This window comes from Eutrema salsugineum, unplaced genomic scaffold (assembly GCF_000478725.1).
Source record: "Eutrema salsugineum unplaced genomic scaffold, Eutsalg1_0 scaffold_7, whole genome shotgun sequence".
NCBI lineage: Eukaryota > Viridiplantae > Streptophyta > Magnoliopsida > Brassicales > Brassicaceae > Eutrema > Eutrema salsugineum.
Genome location: NW_006256486.1, coordinates 10,383,201 through 10,401,909, shown reverse-complemented (window position 1 = coordinate 10,401,909; position 18,709 = coordinate 10,383,201). Strand labels below are relative to the sequence as shown.

General features: G+C 34.7%; 1 protein-coding gene across 1 annotated transcript; it reads right to left on the bottom strand.

Annotated features, from left to right (window-relative positions):
* Positions 1-11,141: 11,141 nt before the first annotated feature.
* Positions 11,142-18,041, bottom strand: LOC18010828 (probable serine/threonine protein kinase IRE4). Its single transcript, XM_006393605.2, has 17 exons — positions 17,554-18,041; positions 17,209-17,303; positions 16,938-17,117; positions 15,509-16,723; positions 14,886-15,058; positions 14,569-14,809; positions 13,867-13,959; positions 13,648-13,788; positions 13,479-13,571; positions 13,066-13,258; positions 12,905-12,990; positions 12,404-12,492; positions 12,147-12,198; positions 12,003-12,059; positions 11,748-11,876; positions 11,583-11,657; positions 11,142-11,508 (listed from the first exon to the last, which is right to left on the bottom strand). The coding sequence occupies exons 1-17, from the start codon at positions 17,756-17,758 to the stop codon at positions 11,407-11,409; spliced, it is 3,219 nt and encodes a 1,072-aa protein (XP_006393667.1). The 5' UTR covers positions 17,759-18,041; the 3' UTR covers positions 11,142-11,406.
* Positions 18,042-18,709: the final 668 nt, after the last annotated feature.

Sequence of the window (18,709 nt, the reverse complement as noted above, 5' to 3'; positions counted from 1 at the left end):
TATTCTATATATTAATTGAGAAGTATTGTAAAGAAAATTATTGTCTTTACGTATGATTTACAACAATACCATCATGATTACCATCATAGAACTTCTCATAACATTTTTAAAAAGTGCTTTAGTTTATTAGATAAATACTTGTATGTTATTCTGATATGATCATAGAAGCAGAGGACGAACTGCGGATCGAAGAGGAGGTTCCAGACACGGCCTTGATCGTACCAGACAGCCTGATGACAAGATCGCATATCCGGAAGCTTGCGGGAGCCGTTCGGATGCTGCTTACCGAGCTCAGGAACCAAGGAATGGAACCTACACCAAGTGCCAAGATTGTCTTTATGTACTAAGGTATTGACTAACTCGGTCTGGTATAGTTCTTAATACTCTTTTTCCTTGCATCCGGGTTTGTCCCAATGGGTTTATCAGATGGGTTTTAACGAGGTTAAGAACTGCACCCACCTTTATGACCGCGGTTCAGTGGAAGCTTGGTTCGTGGGTCGGAAGTCCAAAAATCATCTTCGGCTGAGCAACTCAAGAGTCTGTCAAAGGCTAGCCGAAGAGTCATTCAACCTGTCTTTTATTTCGTCAACATTATTGATTTCTTTTTGTAATTTCCTTTGCATGACCAATGGTCAACTCCGCCTCCTATATAAAGGCTTCATGTACTTAGAATTTTTCTCATTCACTTTTCATCAATAAAATTTGAGTTCGCTTTTTGTTCTCCTCAGAACTTATTGATTTATTGGTGGTTAGCCATTAGATCTTCTGGTTTATCAAGTACGGTCCATTGTGCATGGCACAGCCTTCACTTTCAAAGTTAGGGGATTTCCGCAGTAGTATTTGGAGCTTAAGGATTTTTCGGGAATCATATTCTCATGCCTTAACATCCTTATACTGCGATCTCTTCTTTTCTTTGTTTTCACCCCCTTGTTTCACGCTTTTTTTTTTTGCGATTGAGCCTAAGGAGTATTCGGGACTTGTCTCACGCCTTAGCATATTTCTCACTGGATCGATCGGAGAACTACAGCAGACCGAGTTAGTGAATACCTTGGTACGTCTTGGCACTTGGTGTAGGTTCCATTCCTTGGTTCCTGAGTTCGGTAAGCAGCTTCTGAATGGTTCCCAGAAGCTTCCGGGTACGCGATCTTGTCATCGGGCCGTCTGGTACGATCAAGGCCATGTCTGAAATTTTCTCTTCGATCCGCAGTTCGTCCTATGGTTTCATGATCATATCACATTCACATTAAATTATTAGAGAAATCATTATATTTCCATTAAGTATTAAACTAATCATTTGTCCAAAACAAAAAAAAAACTTTCATAAATAATAATAACTAATCCATATATATTTGAAAGAAAAAGCTTTTTAAGAAAACTAGAAGAATTTCGTAAATTATAAAACATAGTAATTTAATATAATTAGGTGAATACCCGCACGCAATGTCCATGTTTTTTCATCAAAACGTAAGAGTTTTTTTTTCAACTAGTTTAAATTTATATATTTTTGTATTTTCCAGAAAAATATATAATTATTATTTTTATGTGTTAGTATATTATTATAAATCAGTCAATTTGTCGAAAAAAATAAATCAGTTCAATTTAAAATATAATATCATTAAATATCAAGAGTTTATAAAATAATATCCATAAATATTTTTAATTAATTATAACATAAATTTTTGTTTAATATTTATATTAATGTTATTTAATTAATAATTTATTTTTAGTGGTTTAAAACTTAACTAGTATTAGAACCCGTACTCGTACAAGAAAAATTATTATTATAGAAGAAAAAATAAAAAATTAAATATGAAATACCAAATTCCCAGTAGCTCAAGCATATCCAAATATGCTTAAATCCATGATATAGCTCTTTGGAGAGCACAGTAGGATGAAAGTTGTAAGCTGTGTGGGGTGGGGGGGGGGAGGAAGGGAGTTGTTGTCTACCGATTTTATATTTAAAAAAGCTGTTAAAAAAATTGATATTTAACAATTTGTCTAGCATAAAATGTTTTTAACACTGATTGATGATTGATAAGGGAAAAAAAATATATATTTTATTGGTAAGGTATTTGTTCTTTGCAAACCATTTGAATGGCTAAAGTAAAAGATTTTGCAGCTAACCTTTTAATAAAACCATTAGCACTAAGTGGTTGAAAGTTCTTTGGTAAGTTGGATTCTCTCTTCTCTTCCATTTGTCTTCAACTTGGTCAACTCTACAGATCTCTGTCTTTTATTCGATTTCTTTATGGAAACAGAGAATCTCTTGTAAGTTGAAGTCTCTTCTTCTCTTTCTCTTTTTTTTTGTTCTTCTCTTCACATATTATATCATTCAATCTGCTTTGATTTATCTGATAATCATACATCTTCATCCTCACTCTTCTATGATTCCTTTGTGAAACATAGAGAAGATGAAAGGTGCTTTTATCCTCTCATTCACTTATGGGCGAATAAAGTACTTCGGTTCGAGAAAGAGACTCGTCACGGGCATATAGAGGAACAACAATTTTTCTGCAAAACACACAAACATAAAAATCAAAATCAATCTTGTACAAATGCTGATACTTAAACTTCATCACTTTATCATTTGCTAAACACACTACAAGAAAACAGCTCATTTCTGACGACTACATCCATAGGAAATCCGTCAGAAATGACCGTTTCCGACGGATTTGCCACAAAATAAATTCCGTCGGTTTTAGCTGGTCGGAAATATGCATCTGTCGGAAAGTCGTGGGAATATTCCGACGGATTGTAGTCGTTGGAATCTTGTCGGATATTTCTGACGCTAAACCGATGAATTCTTTTCCGACAACCTACTGACGTTTTCCCGTGGCGAAAGTTTACCGACGAAAAACCGATGACTGTTCCACGGTTCCTTGAGGTCGGTTATTTCCTACGAATTTCCGACGAATTGCATTCCTACGAATTTCCGACGAAATGCATTCCTACGGATTTCCGACGAAATGCATTCCTACGGATTTCCGACGAAATATATTCTTACGGATTTCTGATAGAGTTTTTCTTACAAATTTTCGACGAAACGTTTCTTATGGATTTGTGACCAAACTTTTTCCAACGGATTTGTGACCATTATAAATATTGTTTTGAAAATACAGATATATACATAATTCGCAATTAATTATTTAAAATTATTATTTAATATTTTTAAACATTAATAAACATTTAAAAATATTAATTAAACTAAAAATTCTAAAAACATGAAATTTGATTTAAAAAAATACAAACTAGCAATAGTTTTGAAAATTTTAAAACATAACTATTTAAAGAAATTAGGTAATGCGATTTTCAAAACGGCTTTCAGATCAGATAGTTCTTGTTGGGTTGACTGGTTAGCGGCCTTAAGCTCTGCAACCTCCTCATCACGCTCTCTAACCGTTAGAGATAGTTTATCTATGTCAGCTTTGTAGTTTGCAGATGGGGCATAATAACTTGAAGAAGAAGACTCTTGGCTCGGGAGTCCGCCTAACCCGACAAATCTGCCCTTCACTTTTCGAATTTCCTAAAAAAAATTATAAAATTGTTAGATAGATGATGAAATAGAGAAAGAAAATTAATGAAATTTTTTTTTAACTTACACTGAGAACAATGTCGTTGATCTCTTCTCGGGGTATCTTCGTTTGAAGAAGTCGATCCATCGGGATTGAGTTGCGAGAGTTCCACAATCTTGTCCTCCTTCCTCTTTTTGCAGATTTCAATCTTCTCACGAATCTCCGGATCTTGGATAACACCGGTCTTTTTGTTTGTGTGTCTTACTTCCAAAAGCTCAAGAAAATCCGGAGGAATTCCACCGGCTTTTTTGCCTGCAAAAATTTGTTAAGTAATATAGCAATAGAAAATATATAAAATTCTAATAAAATATATACTTACCATTTCCATTGCTTCTCGTTCGATAGTCTTTGCACCTCCGTTGTGAATGTACATCCCTTTCCCATTCCGTTCACTCCTTCGATTCTTCGAGTTGGTTGTTGAAAGCTTCTTCGTTGCTGGTTTATCACAATACTCGCAAAATCCTTTCCAAACATCGTCTTCAAGATCTTTTGGCTTATGTTTCTTCTGAAGCCACTTCTGCTTCCACTCGTACATGTGCTGCGAGTACTGGGTAGCGGCATACTTGTCGAAAGTGTTGAGAACATTCGTTGTATGGTGGCGGTCCCAAGTGAACTCTTGCTACAAAAAAAAACACAAAATATATTAAGAGTTAAAAATATCAAATTTTTCTAAAATAAAAATAAAAAAACACCAACTTACCGCGAAAGTACGATGCCATAAATCCTTTTCGTGTCTCGGCATGTATGAGTATCTCTCATACGGTTTGTCCAACAAGTTATGGAGCATCCGCAATATCGCTTTAGTTATCGCATGCGACAACTTAAACCTGTAATATTAAAACAAAACAAAAACAAATTGTAAATTATAAATTATAAGCTAAATTAATTGAAATAAAAAAAAATCAAAATGTAACTTACCAAGTCCCGTCTTCGTACATAGGGTCAAGACGGATACAATGTCTTCGGTTTGGCTGATCGACTAAGTCCTCAATTCCATGTGGCTGTGGGCCCTAGATTGCTCGGAATCCGGAATTGCAGTGCTTGAGGTGTGCAAGCTTTGGAAAGTATCTCGAGACCGACTCCGTCCTTGTGAGTCCAAACAAATAGCATCCTCGTCTCTTTGAAACAAATTTAAACGTAAGTAAAACAATTTTTCATTTCATAAGTTTAGGAAGCTTTGAAAAAATCTTAGATTTCAAAAACTTTTGACTAAAGTTTTCAATATTTTCAAATATTTCATTATTTCAAAATTGTTATAAACAAATGGACTTCTAGTAACCGGCCCATTAACCATCAGGTTAATGTCTCATGGCCCATTAGAGTTTCTGATACATTAGTTATGTAATGTATATATACACTGCTTGTAGAAATAATAAGATCAGAGTTTTTCCCTTAATAAAAATCTTATAATATTTTGTTAATTTATTTAGAAAACGTTTTCCTATTCAAATTAATGATATATATGTTTACAAACATTTAAAAAATATTTTAATATTATTAAGAAAACGTTTTTTAGATATTGCAAATATTTTTTGTAGATATTGTTAATTTATTAAACTATTATACTATTAAAACGTTTTATTATATATTAAAAAAATTCTAGAAAAACGTTTTCTTAAATATTGCAAATATCTTTTTTAGATTTTGTTAAATTATTTAAACTATTCTACTATTAAAATGTTTTATTATATATTAAAAAAGGGTTTAGAGAAACGTTTTCTCAGATATTGCAAATAGTTTTTTTAGATATTGTTAATTTATTTAAATTATTCTACTATTAAAACGTTTATTATATATTACAAAAACGTTTTTTAAAGATTTACAATAATTGTATTTATATAAAGAATTTTTTTTATATTATCAAAAAATTATGAATGAATACTTAGAAATCTAAAAATAAAATACTCAAAACCTGTTTTTGTTTTCTTTAAAATTGTAAATAATTATTGTCTCCTAAAACTAACAATCGCTATACTGTCATACCACATAAAGAAAAATTTAACACCCATAAACTAACCATAAGCTAATTCCAATCTTCATTTCTAATCATCTCTCATAATAAATTCCTTAAATCTATCAACCTAATACATAATATGGATCTGGGATTCCTTACTTGAAACTAATAATTAACAACAAGAATAAGGGGAAAAGAAGAACTTACATGGCATCCATTGGAAGATGGCGAGAGATTTTGAGAAAGATAAGAGATTGACTGGAAATTTAGAGAGAGAGAGAAACTTCAATTAGAGAGAGAGATGAGAGATATCGATTGAATAGAGAGATGAGAGATTTTGATTTTACAAAGAGAGAGAGGAGAAGACAAGAGATTTCGATTTTACAGAGAGAGAGTGGAATTTGATAAGGCTTATCCATCCATGATCGAAAATAATTATAAGAAACTGAAGAAGACATTATAGATAGATTTTTTATCTGTGTTCAAAAACACATGCACTTAAGCAATTAAATACCCGCTTCCGCAACTGTTCTGCGACTAGGACCAAATTGGTCAAACAAATTGATTTAATATCAATTTTTAATCAATTAAAATTATTAAATTTTTAACTGTTAACCAAGCCTTTGAGCATTTGAGAAAGCTCACTTGATAATTTTTCGAGCAAGTGTGAATATTTATAGATCACTTTAGTTATCTTTCTCCTTTTTGCCAGCCGATGTGGGATAAATGTAACATAGTTGTCAGAAATCCGTCGGAATTCCATCAGAATTGGTCCGACGATATTTGTCGTCGGAAAGTCCTTGGAAACTTCCGACCGAACTCTTACGGAGAATGACGGACATGAATATCCATCTAAAATTCATCACATTTTTGTCGGAATTTTTACTGATGGAATTTTGTCCTTGAAAAGTTGTCGGAAATTTCTGACGAATTACCTACGAATTATATTCCGTCGGAAATATCCGACGGATTTCCGACGCATATCATTTTCGTCAAAACCTCGTCATAAATCCGTCGATAATTTCCGACGGAATATTACCGTGGGAAATTCCGTCGGAAATAACCTTGTTTTCTTGTAGTGACAACTTTAATGTGAACTCATTGCTACCCATGAATTTTTGAAAGCCATGCCATAAGTTTTGCTTAATCTTTTCTTGAATCATCTGTACAATATATTGATCTCTTCTCCAATACAACTTCAAAAACTTCCCAGCCATACTCAAATCAAAGATTCTTCTTTCTTCAGAAAAAAGAAGATATGATGTCAACATCCGATATCAAAAATCAAAATCACAGAAGAGAGAAAGAATCAGCGGTTTTGCCTCGAGGAAGAAAACCCGTTTTTAAAATATATTTGATTCCACTGTTCATTTAAATTTGCTTGGAGTGATTCCAAAAATTTAATGAAACTGTAAGAGAAGAAGGTGGAGAACGTGGCTGGAAATGCTGAAACAGTTATAATTGAGGAAAAAATTAACTGCTCTATTTTAATTGATTTATTATCTAAAAACGCTGTTAAAAATAGCCACTCAGGGTTTGTGGAAATTCGATATTTAAGAATTTGTTTACTGGTTAGGGTTTTGTTCTTTGCAAACCATTTGAATGGCTAAAGTAAAAGATTTTGCAGCTAACCTTTTAATAAAACCATAAGCACTACGTGGTTGAAAGTTCTTTGGTAAGTTGGATTCTCTCTTCTCTTCCATTTGTCTTCAATTTGGTCAACTCTACAGATCTCTGTCTTTTCTTCGATTTCTTTATGGAAACAGAGAATCTCTTGTAAATTGAAGTCTCTTCTTTTCTTTCTCTTTTTTTTTGTTCTTCTCTTCTCATATTATATCATTTAATCTGCTTTGATTTATCTGATAATCATACATCTTCATCCTCACACTACTATGATTCCTTTCTGAAATATAGAGGAGATGAAAAGGTGCTTTCAGCCTCTCCTTCACTTACGGACGAATAAAGTATTTCGGTTCGAGAAAAAGGCTCGTCACGGGCATATAGAGGAACAAAGGTTTTCTGAAAAATTAAAAAAAAAAAAAAACCAAATCAAACTTTGCAAATGCTGATACTTAAACTTTATCACTTTATCATTTGCTTAACAACTTTAATGTGAACTTATTGCTACCCATGAATTTTCGAAAGCCCTGCCATAAGTTTTGCTTAATCTTTTCTTGAATCATCTGTACACAATATTGATCTCTTCTCAAATGCAACTTCAAAAACTTTCCAGCCATACTCAAATCAAAGATTCTTCTTTCTTCAGAAAAAAAAGATATGATGTCAACATTCGATATCAAAAATCAAAAATCACAGGAGAGGGAAAGAATCATCGGTTTTGCCTCGTGGAAGGAAACCCGTATTTAAAAGATATTTGATTCCACTGTTCATTTAAATTTGCTTTGAGTGATTTCAAAAAGTTGATGAAATTGTAAGAGAAGAAGGTGGAGAATGTGGCTAGAAATGCTGAAACAGTTGTAATTGGGGAAAAAATTAACTGCTCTATTTTAATTGATTTATTATCTAAAAAAGCTGTTAAAAATAGCCACTCAGGATTTGTGGAAATTCGATTTTTAAGAATTTGTTTACTGGTTAGGGTTTTGTTCTTTGCAAACCATTTGAAAAAGTAAAAGATTTTGCAGCTAACCTTTTAATAAAACCATGAGCGCTACGTGGTTGAAAGTTCTTTGGTAAGTTGGATTCTCTCTTCTCTTCCATTTGTCTTCAACTTGGTCAACTCTACAGATCTCTGTTTCTTCTTCGATTTCTTTATGGAAACAGAGAATCTCTTGTAAGTTGAAGTCTCTTCTTTTCTTTCTCTTTTTTTTGTTCTTCTCTTCTCATATTATATCGTTCAATCTGCTTTGATTTATCTGATAATCATACATCTTCATCCTCACTATTCTATGAATCCTTTCTGAAACATAGAGGAGATGAAAAGGTGCTTTCAGCCTCTCCTTCACTTACAGGCAATAAAGTACTTCGGTTCGAGAAAGAGGCTCGTCACGAGCATATAGAGGAACAACGATTTGTCTGCAAAACACAAAACAAAATCAAAATCAAACTTGTACAAATGCTGATAATTAAACTTTATCACTTTATCATTTGCTAAACAACTTTAATGTGATCTCATTGCTACCCATGAATTTTCGAAAGCCTTGCCACAAGTTTTGCTTAATCTTTTCTTGAATCATCTGTACATAATATTGATCTTTTCTCCAATGCAACTTCAAAAACTTTCCAGCCATACTCAAATCGAAGATTCTTCTTGCTTCAGAAAAAAGAAGAAGATATGATGTCAACATTCGATATCAAAAATTAAAATCACAGGAGAGGGAAAGAATCAGCGATTTTGCCTTGTGGAAGAAAACCCGTTTTTAAAAAAATATTTGATTCCACTGTTCATTTAAATTTGCTTGGACTGATTCTAAAAAGTTGAGAAACTGTAAGAGAAAAGGTGGAAAACGTGACTGGAAATGCTGAAACAGTTGTAATTGGGGAAAAAATTAACTGTTTTATTTTAATTGATTTATTATTAAGTAATCTAGAATTATATAAAAATAAAATAAATATTTATCAATATTTTAATTAATTATAACATAAATTCTTGTTTAATATTTACAGATTTTTTTAAAAAGTCAATTAATAAAAAAATTTCTGAATAGTTTAAAACTTAATATAAATTTTATGAAGTAGTTCAACTATTTCAAAATTTTTATGTATTTTTTTAAAAGTATTATTAGAAACAATTTGAAAATTAATTTAAAATACATATCGAATTATTAAATAATCTAGAGTTATATAAAATAAAATAAATCTTAATCAATATTTTTAATTAATTATAACATAATTTTTTGTTTTACATTTACATAAATATTATTTAAGAATCAACTAATAAAAAAATTATTTTCTTTGAATGGTTTAAAACGTAATATGAAATTGTACTAATTATTTTTTAAAAAAACAATGTGACACATGTCATCTTCATATCGATCTAAATTAATAATGTGGTATTCATATTGAGAAAGTTGGTCATCTTTTAATAATATGATATTCATATTGCGCACACTTTCACTGTGATGACCACTAGTACAAGCTATCGATCTTCACACTGAAAAACTTCAATGGATATCATTACTGATTACCCTCGTAAGCTACAAATGTGGAGTCTAAATGACCATTTGTGCATATCGGATATACTACAATATCCAGATTTAGAAGTTTGGAGTCTACGATACGAAAATCTTAACGACAAATGGAAATGAGAAAAAAATATTTTCTTTTAAATATTTTTTAATCGTATTCGTTTAGACTTTTGGATGATTTGTCTAGCAGAGGCTTACTTTCTAAAGATGGAGAAAATAGAGATCAAGATCACGTTTTCGTGGATGGATTAACAACTTAGTATTGGCCAACTTTGATTTCTCCATCAAGTAAGGTGCTTTGATGTTATTTCTACATTCTCTTGATTAATATTTTTATGATTAGAAGTTTATAAATATTATAATAAATAAGTTGAAAGGAATCGTCGTAACCCGTTCAGTCGAAACCATACTTATTGTTTTTCAGAGATCATCTCTTTCTTAAGTGCCACTTCAGTCACGAGATTTGGAGTTGGTGCTCTCATCGCCTTCTCAGCCCCTTCATTGGATTCAGTTCTTGGGACCACTTTCTTGACTGGCTCATTTTTTCCCAGCAAAACTCAAGTCTGGCCTTCCTTAGGCTCATTGCTGTGCAATGCATCATCTATACTTTATGGCAGGAGAGGAACTCCCGCATTTTCAGAGGCATCAGGACCCCCGCCTCCGGCTTGATCATGATCCTGGACCGCTCCATCCGCAACATCTGCTCAGCCAGGCGGCTCTCTCCGAAGTATCAAGAGGCTCTCCAGCTATGGTTTCGTGCCTCCTAGTTTTGGTTCTTTTACTCTCTTTTCCGGTTATTTGTTTCGGTTATTCATCTTAAGATGTTTTTTTTCCTTTTTTCCCTTTATGTAACTTTGCTCTTTATTAATATAATTCCAGAAATTTTAGAAAAAAAAAAATTTTATTGTTTTTTAATTAAAAAATAAAAAATTTAATCCATCAAATGGAGATTATTCAGAATTGGCCATGAAAAATATTCAGGTAAGATAGGATCATGAATTAAGCATGAATATAATGAATATAATCTCATCTTTTGATAGTCTATAGACTATAACATCACACGTTCTATAACATCACAAGTTCTGGAGAAAATAGGTTTTGCAGTATGGATGATGCAACATGGTTTTCAAAGATCTGTTATGACATACCTATAACAATCAAAAATCAAAAGACTGGATCTCATTTCAAAGAAGGTTGAACTATGCAAATTAACTCTACAAATTGAAAACCGATCGATTTGGTTTAACGAGTATGCAATTTAACACGTTTTTTTTCATTAGTTTAATTCCTTTTTTGTTCTAAATTCTCAAAGAGGTTTTTTTCGTTGACTGTGACCTCGGTGGTGTTGACCCGAGCTTGGTCTTGTTTTCTAAGTAAAGCCTAAAGAAGAGTTACGGAAGTGGGATGCCCATAATTATGTAAGTAAGCAATGACCTCTCTTATTTTCATAGCCTCATATATATACAAAGCTAATACAAATGTGTATCTAATAGATATGCTGTGTGTGTGTATGTTGTCGCCACACGGTTAGTTTTGGGATTTGTATTTGAAATCATTCCAAATAATTTTATGACAAAACTGCATAAAAAGGTCACCCAAAACCTTAAGGTAACAATTTCAGCATAGGAATAAATGGAGAGAGTAATCGCAGCAGCAGCAGCTACAACGGTCAAAGCAGGCGTAAACCAGACCAGACCGCGGACTTAAGGCCAGCTTTGACGGTTGTAACAAAGCTCTACGTTCCATGGCTATTAAAAGGTGAGCCTCCTTCTCCTCCTTTGGCTGGATCCTTTTGCAATAGCACATCATGATTGATTGAAGCCAATTGTGACAAATTCTGCATCATAATATTCTGTTTTAGCTGCCTTTGTGTAAACTATTAACAAGAAACAGTGGAAGTGGCGTTTTTACCTTGAAAGAAAAGTTAATGAGCGAGAGATAATAAGGTGGAGAATCAAACTTGGCCAAGTTGGTGCATTCATCCAACTATAAAAAACACAACCAGGATTTGCTTAAAATCCGATGATTGCAAGTAAGTACCTAGAGAGAACAGGATGTGAGTTTCGAGATGTTTACCTCGTCTCCTGAATTTGAACATGACCCACTGTTGTTATCAGTTTCACTATCGCTGCAACTCTTTTCACTGAACCGTGATACGAAATAGCTTGTGTCATCTATACTCTCAGGCTGTGGTACAAAAGCAGCCTGCCAAAAAGGAAACACATCTAGAATTTATTTGTGCTGATTCGATTCAGCGACTTAAACATTTATTTATTTGTATAAGTTGATATGTTCTTGAGTGCAAACAGAGATGCCAAGTCGAGTTCTTACCTTTTGCAAAGCAAGATTCTCCCAGTCAACTCCTTGAAAGAAGGGATGTGACTTTACCTGTAATTGAGAATTTTAGTAATGACCACAACAACAACAGTGTCCTTCTGCGTCTCTAATAAAAAGTAAAGGGACAACTAATAGAACCTCTGCAGCACCATTAGCCCCCAGACGCTTTTCCGGCTCATGGACAAGAAACCTAGTAAGGAAAGAAAATGAATTTATATGCAAATGGGAGAAACTAGTAAAACCTCAAACTTATAGAGTGATTATATATAAGATGACTATAATACTTATGTCTAACTAAGTTTCCCAATGTATCATCTCCTTAACACAGACCAGCATAAAGCCTAACATCTCCTTAACACGAAAACTACGATACGTAGAGAGTCCTCAAAACAGACCTGTTAATCAAATCCTGAGCTTCATATGACATTTCACCAGGCACTTTTGGCCAGGGCATTTTTCCGTTGAGGATGTTGTCAAATATTATCTGTACAGCACAATTAAGAAGGTGAGCCTGCAATAATTCTACACCCATTGAAAACGGGATATGTGTTTAGAACTCATCTCAGTATAAGTGTATAACTGATCACAAATGAATATTTCCAAGAATTTTTTGCTCAGAAGGCAATATATAGCTACTATGGTTTAACCAGATAGATACATATGGAATTTTCAGTGTCATTGGAAAGGGAAGTGAAGCAATCAAGTTCCAACAATGAGAAAAATCACATATATACCAAAATAAATAAGATTTAAATGTTTTAACATCGGACTACAATTATCAAAACATATGATTATTGATACCACTAAGCTTTTATGACTTCAAAACTTTCTGGCAGATCTAGAACTAGATTCTAGTCAGGAAAAAACCACAGCAGTAAATCGACATTTGTAGGTACCTCTGGGCGGGCTGCTGTAAAAGGTGGAATTCCAGTTATCAGTTCAAACAAGATGATTCCCACAGACCACCAATCTGCAGCATAACCTGCAAGCAACACCAAAAGACAAATATAATTTCCTCGTGCTTTAGAAAAACCTATGTTTAAGGTTGTATCCAAACCGTGTTCAGTTCCAAGAAGAATCTCCGGGGCCAAGTAGTCAGGTGTCCCAACAGCTGAATGCCGAATTCTTTCTTCTTCTTCGTTCTTTTGAAAATGTTGAGAGCTTGTTCTTGGAGATGCATCTGACTCAGGGCCAGATAAATCAATTGTGTTGTTTATAAGACCAATCTTTGACAGCCCAAAATCTGTCAGCTGATGAAAAAATATAATAATAAGTTTGATGGTTGAACAGCAGAACAATATTAGCATATGGTTCTTTTCCTATTTGTGCATAAGAGTGAGTCTACAATCTGTGCTTGAACATTGGTGTATTGAATCCCCTTTTTATCAATTATTTGGATGCATCGAGGAAAAAACATTTGACTAACTACTGCATAAAAATATTAGGTACGTGAAAGCTTAAATAACAGACCTTGATGTGACCATTATGGGCGATTAACAGGTTATCAGGCTTTAGATCACGGTGCACAATTTTCAAGGAATGGAGGTACTCCAATGCAAGAACCTGAAATAATTGATAATTGTTCCTTAAAGAATCCACCAAACCTAGGTATTCCATGAATATGAAGCCTTCAACTAACCAGTTCTGCAATGTATATACGAGCAATGTCCTCATCAAGACAGCTAACTTTCTGGAGCAAAGAGTATAGATCACCGCCATTAAGATATTCCATTACCAAGTAGAGGTTATCACTGCAGGTGAATGAATAAAAAAATCGAACCTGCATTAATAAGATCAGGAGTTCAGCCTTTGAAAAGAATATTATGGTTGAACAATAGCAAAGAAGTGAAACGTTTACCACAAAAGGGTATCTGACAGTTATTAGTATATTTCGCTCTTCTAGTATCCGCTCGATATCGTTTTTCCTTATCATATCCAACTTCTTGAGTACCTGTATATGAGGTAAATAAGATTAGCACATGGAGAAGCTGACTCCCAATAATTTAACGAATAACAATAAAGCAATTAAGAAAACATAGGGAGCCAAAATTACTAGCCTGATCCACTCATATGAGGTTTTCAAATGGAAATTTATAACTAAGAATTCAATCCTAATTCCTAAGAGTGTGGCCCATCTGGGTTATTTGAACAATATGGCACTAACGACAAGGCGGTCTAAAACTGGACTGAAAAGCTACTAATTGACTAGAAACAAGATTTACAGAATCATACATGAATTGAACATACATCCACCAATATAAAGAAGTATATATTAATGTATAAATGAAACAAGAAAGTTGAACTTCAATTAATTCCCTGAGACAGTTTTTGTTAACTAAGTCTTGCAAAGCCACATTAGTATCAACTTTTCTGTGAACATGTGTTATATATTCTTAATTAGTTTACAGCCATAGAGGTTATCACAACCGTTTCTTAACTAGTATTTTCATTTTAATCTTTTCACTGAAATATATGATTCACAGCACTGCGCATATTAGAGCTACAGAAGGCAAAATAAACACACTATTTCTGCGACAAAGCGAAAGTAAATTGCATCTACCTTTATTGCAAAAAAGTCCCCAGTTGTTCTTTTGCGTGCAAGAAAGACTTTACCAAAGGCACCTCTGCTTATTGGTTTGATGATCTCAAAGTCATCGATGCTTGTCCTATCTTTCTGCACCGAGTGCGGAGTAGCCATTGAAGAACCTTGCGATGCATTCTCCAAGACAGTTCCATTCTCTTTTACAATGCCCGTTGAACTTTTATCAGAAACCAAATCACACGCGTATATATATTTCTCGCTGCAGATAAGATCAGAGTTAATATTATTTAAAAGATGAGCGCAGTAGTTAGTATTTTATAATATGGTGAATTTACCAGAGAAGTTTCTCGATCCTCCCTCCAAAAGTATCTATAACAAGTGCTTTGAGCTTGCTCTGCTTCAAGACAGCCTGTATGTCTTGCATGCAGGCAAGCAGATTATCACAGGACCCCTCCTTCGACAGATCTGTGCTTGCTCCACAGCGGGCAATATCAGAAAGGTCCATCATCTGCAAGATGGAAGAAATATATAAGCAGGACTAGATTATGCATACAAAAAGGAATAGGTAAACACAAATGCTATCTATCTGATTTGGAGGCCATGGACAAGTAACCAAAACATGAATCAAAAGGAGTTGAAGCTATTGATTAGCTAAAACCTAGAGAGGTTATAACAGAGAAGAAGAAAATTATCAACCTGTAATGGCATCAGTAATACTAACAAAATTGTGAGCGACTAAAGTTTTGTTGATTAAAGACATTAAGTATTTTAAGATTCTAGCAACACCGCATGATTGGTTTGAAGCGATTTATCTTCACAAAACTCATCAGGATATGACCTAAATAAATATATAAGGATACTGCAAGGCACAGTATCAAACTATAGTGCAGCAACATATAACACCGAATCAATACTTAATCTGCCTAAAAAGAGAATATAGTGGAAACAGACAACTAACCAGTTGAAGATCCTCTTGCTCTGGACTATGCCGCTCTAGCCAATAGGAGTCAAAGTGACTTGTTCTGGGAGTATTTGTTGAAGATACTGACGTAATGCTACCAGTTGATGATGAAGTGCCATGATGGCAAAATTTGGCCCCTACATGGCTCTTCAGGTTAATAGGATATGTGTAAGACTCGTCTATGAAAGCAGTATCCATCTCATGCAGATCCTCAAACATTCCTTCTACACCTTTATTCCGCCATTCATTCACCTTGGGAGAACAACCTTCAGATGCAACTCCAGATTTCTGTAAAACTGGGTTTTCCAGGCCACCAGCTTGAGTAAAGGAATTTAAACTTCGTGAATCAATTATCTGTTCCAGTATCTCTTCAAGTTTCAAAAGGCGTTCATCAACATCCAAACAATTTATTTCACATTTATCTGCATATGCACATATGTAAGAGTGTGGTTCCAGATGGGAGAGCGAAACTTCTTCCTCGCATATTCTGCAGATTACAGAGTCAGATCCACCTAAGTCTTTACCAGACTCATTAGACATCTTATCTTGATATTCATCACTTAAGTAAAATCTTTGTTCTACCACTTTACTATCACAATGGGGTTTCTGCGATGGAAATTCCTGTTTAGGAGCTGCATAACCTTCTCTGGCAGCATTATTGCTATGATCGTCTACAATCCCAAAACCGAAACTTTTTTCTGGCTCTAAAGATTCTTTGTCCCGTCTCTTGAACTTTTTCCCAGCTTCATTCCGTTGATATTTAGAATAAGCAGAAGCAGAATCATCAACTCTGGAAGTGGAAACCCAATTTGTTTCCAGAGCAGGGATGCTTTCTAAACATTCCTTAAATTTTCGGAAGGAGCTCTCATCAATTGGTTCATTCTCTCTCTGAAACATCACAACTCTTGTACAATGAGTCAATATAAATAGCAACTGAGAAAACAACCACTTCACAACTCCTGCTTGACACAGTTTCCTTTTGCTAGTTAAGTCTTGGACAATAGACTCACAAGTAGCTCGGAGTTGAGCAGATGTCATCTCCACACAGGCTTGAGCCAACCTAAGTAACTCCTTTGCCATTTCTCGATCTTCAGGAAATGATGGATCCATTTTCTTTATAGCCTCTTCCACATCTATGACAAACTCATTCAGCTTCTTATCCACAATCTCCTTAGCAACATCAAATCTTGAGTGAAGTGAGCCCAGAAGCTCCTGGATATCATTGCATTTGAAAAAAAAAAGGAAAACCAATTAACATAACAAGACCAAAAAAACGAGTCCTTACACTAGCTATATGGCACACAGATTTTACTCTAATTCTCTAAAATTTTAGAAAACAAAACTCAACCCTAAGAAGTTTTATCAATTATAGTTTATGACTAAACCAAACCATCAAAATATAACGCTACTCCGTAACAAGCAGTACCTTCAGATCGTTGTAGCTGTGCGGACGAGGGTGAGAAGCTTGAACACCACCCCTTGGCCCTAATTCATGTGAAAAGCTCTTGATACCCATTGAGACCTTGCAAGAGGAAAGGTTAGTTTCAGACACCTTGACCATCCTCTCCTCGTCTTTACGAGAGTTCTTGACTTTCAAGTTTACATCCTGTCACCAAAAACAAGTCAGTTAAATTCCAAATCCAACGCTACCCCATCCGAAGCAAAAAACAAAAAAACAAAAACAGACATTTTTTTACCTCAAGACTCGAGCAACCATCTTTTGGAGGATTCCCAGAGGAGTGCTTGGGTTTATATGAAGCAAGCCACCTCGAAAACTTTTTTCCTTTATGCTCTGAAACATAGAGTCGAGTGATCACCACCAAGAAACGATATGTATATATTTAAAGCATTTCTGGTTTTTCCTTGAATTGTCTAAAATCCAAGCAAATATCTCAATTTGTTTCTCTGAAGAAGAGTTCAAAAAAAAAAACTATGATGGTATGGAAATAAGAACCTTTTAAAATTAATAGTTATAGAATCACACCGTATGCAAATACAATGATTCTTATCGGGGAAAAAACGAAAAAAAGAGAAATCAAAACCTTGCTTCGAAGAGCCAGTGGTTTTGCCATGTCCACGAGAAGTAATACTTTTCTGCTTACGGTTAAACGGAGGCTTGGGAACGGAATCGGCGGAATCATCAGGTCTCGGACATGATGGAGCTAACCGAGTCCGGATCCGGTTCAAACCAGAAGGAATCGTGACTTCAGACGAAACGCCTCGATCCTTGCGATTCTCTTCCGCCATAACAGCAAAAGCTCCAAAATCCGTGCGGGCTAATTCGCCGGTAAACGAAAACCCTAATTAATACCTATCAGGCTATAAGCTTCTCCGGTGTGAAGAGCGGAGACGAACGCTTTCATCTCCCGGAAAGCGACGAGGAAGGTAGAAATTAGGGACGGCGATGAGAGAGAATCAGGAACCGGAGTGAAACCCGCGACGAGGACGAGGAAGAAGAAAAAGAAGAAGAAAGATTCATGGTGGTTTTGGTAGCTATAGAGTGCTTATGGGGTTGGTTGGTTAAAGGATCAACGACCCATGGCCTGTGACATGTTTCGATTAATTGGTTTTTTTTAATCTGTTTCCTTTTCAGTTTTCAATACTCAAAATCATTTTTTATTTGATTAAAAATAAATATTAATTAATCTTATTATAACTATGGTCGGAGACTAAAACTTGCGACAATGAGAGGACAACAGACCTAGAGGAGATGAAAGAGAGAAAGGCGATTTTTTTTGCGATTTGTCGGTTTCTCTTTGTGAGAACAGTTTCCATTTTCTCCGATGTCGTGGAACAGCGGTTTCTTCACGACGTCGGCCATCTCCATAGTAGACATCGTGAATCACTATGATGAATCTGTGTTGCACAACTGCAACTTTCCCTTATTCTATAAATATTGGGACTCAATACAACAGATTCATCAACATCTCTCGAAACTCCTTTTTATTCTCATTTTCAATAGATTTTTCCTCCTTCCCTTACTATGGCTGAAAATTTACGCAGTGCAATTCAAGATATCAACCTTGGTGTCAACGATGAACCAGAGGCACTTCCAACTGAAATTTGTGTAGCAGCAGCGAGAGCAAATCAGTTTTCCCTCATGGGAAGAACTTTGATTCCAAGGCGTCAAAATTTGAGGGCGATTGTGGCGACTTTACCACGCAACTGAGGCTTGCAAAGAATTATTTCTGGTCGGGT

Excerpts from the sequence above, each read along its gene's own strand:
- LOC18010828 (XM_006393605.2), bottom strand. The coding sequence starts at position 17,758 with ATGGCGGAAGAGAATCGCAAGGATCGAGGCGTTTCGTCTGAAGTCACG. Across the intron at positions 15,059-15,508 it reads AGCAAGAGGATCTTCAACTG|ATGATGGACCTTTCTGATAT; the intron begins GTTAGTTGTCTG and ends TCCATCTTGCAG. Across the intron at positions 13,572-13,647 it reads GTATATACATTGCAGAACTG|GTTCTTGCATTGGAGTACCT; the intron begins GTTAGTTGAAGG and ends CAATTATTTCAG.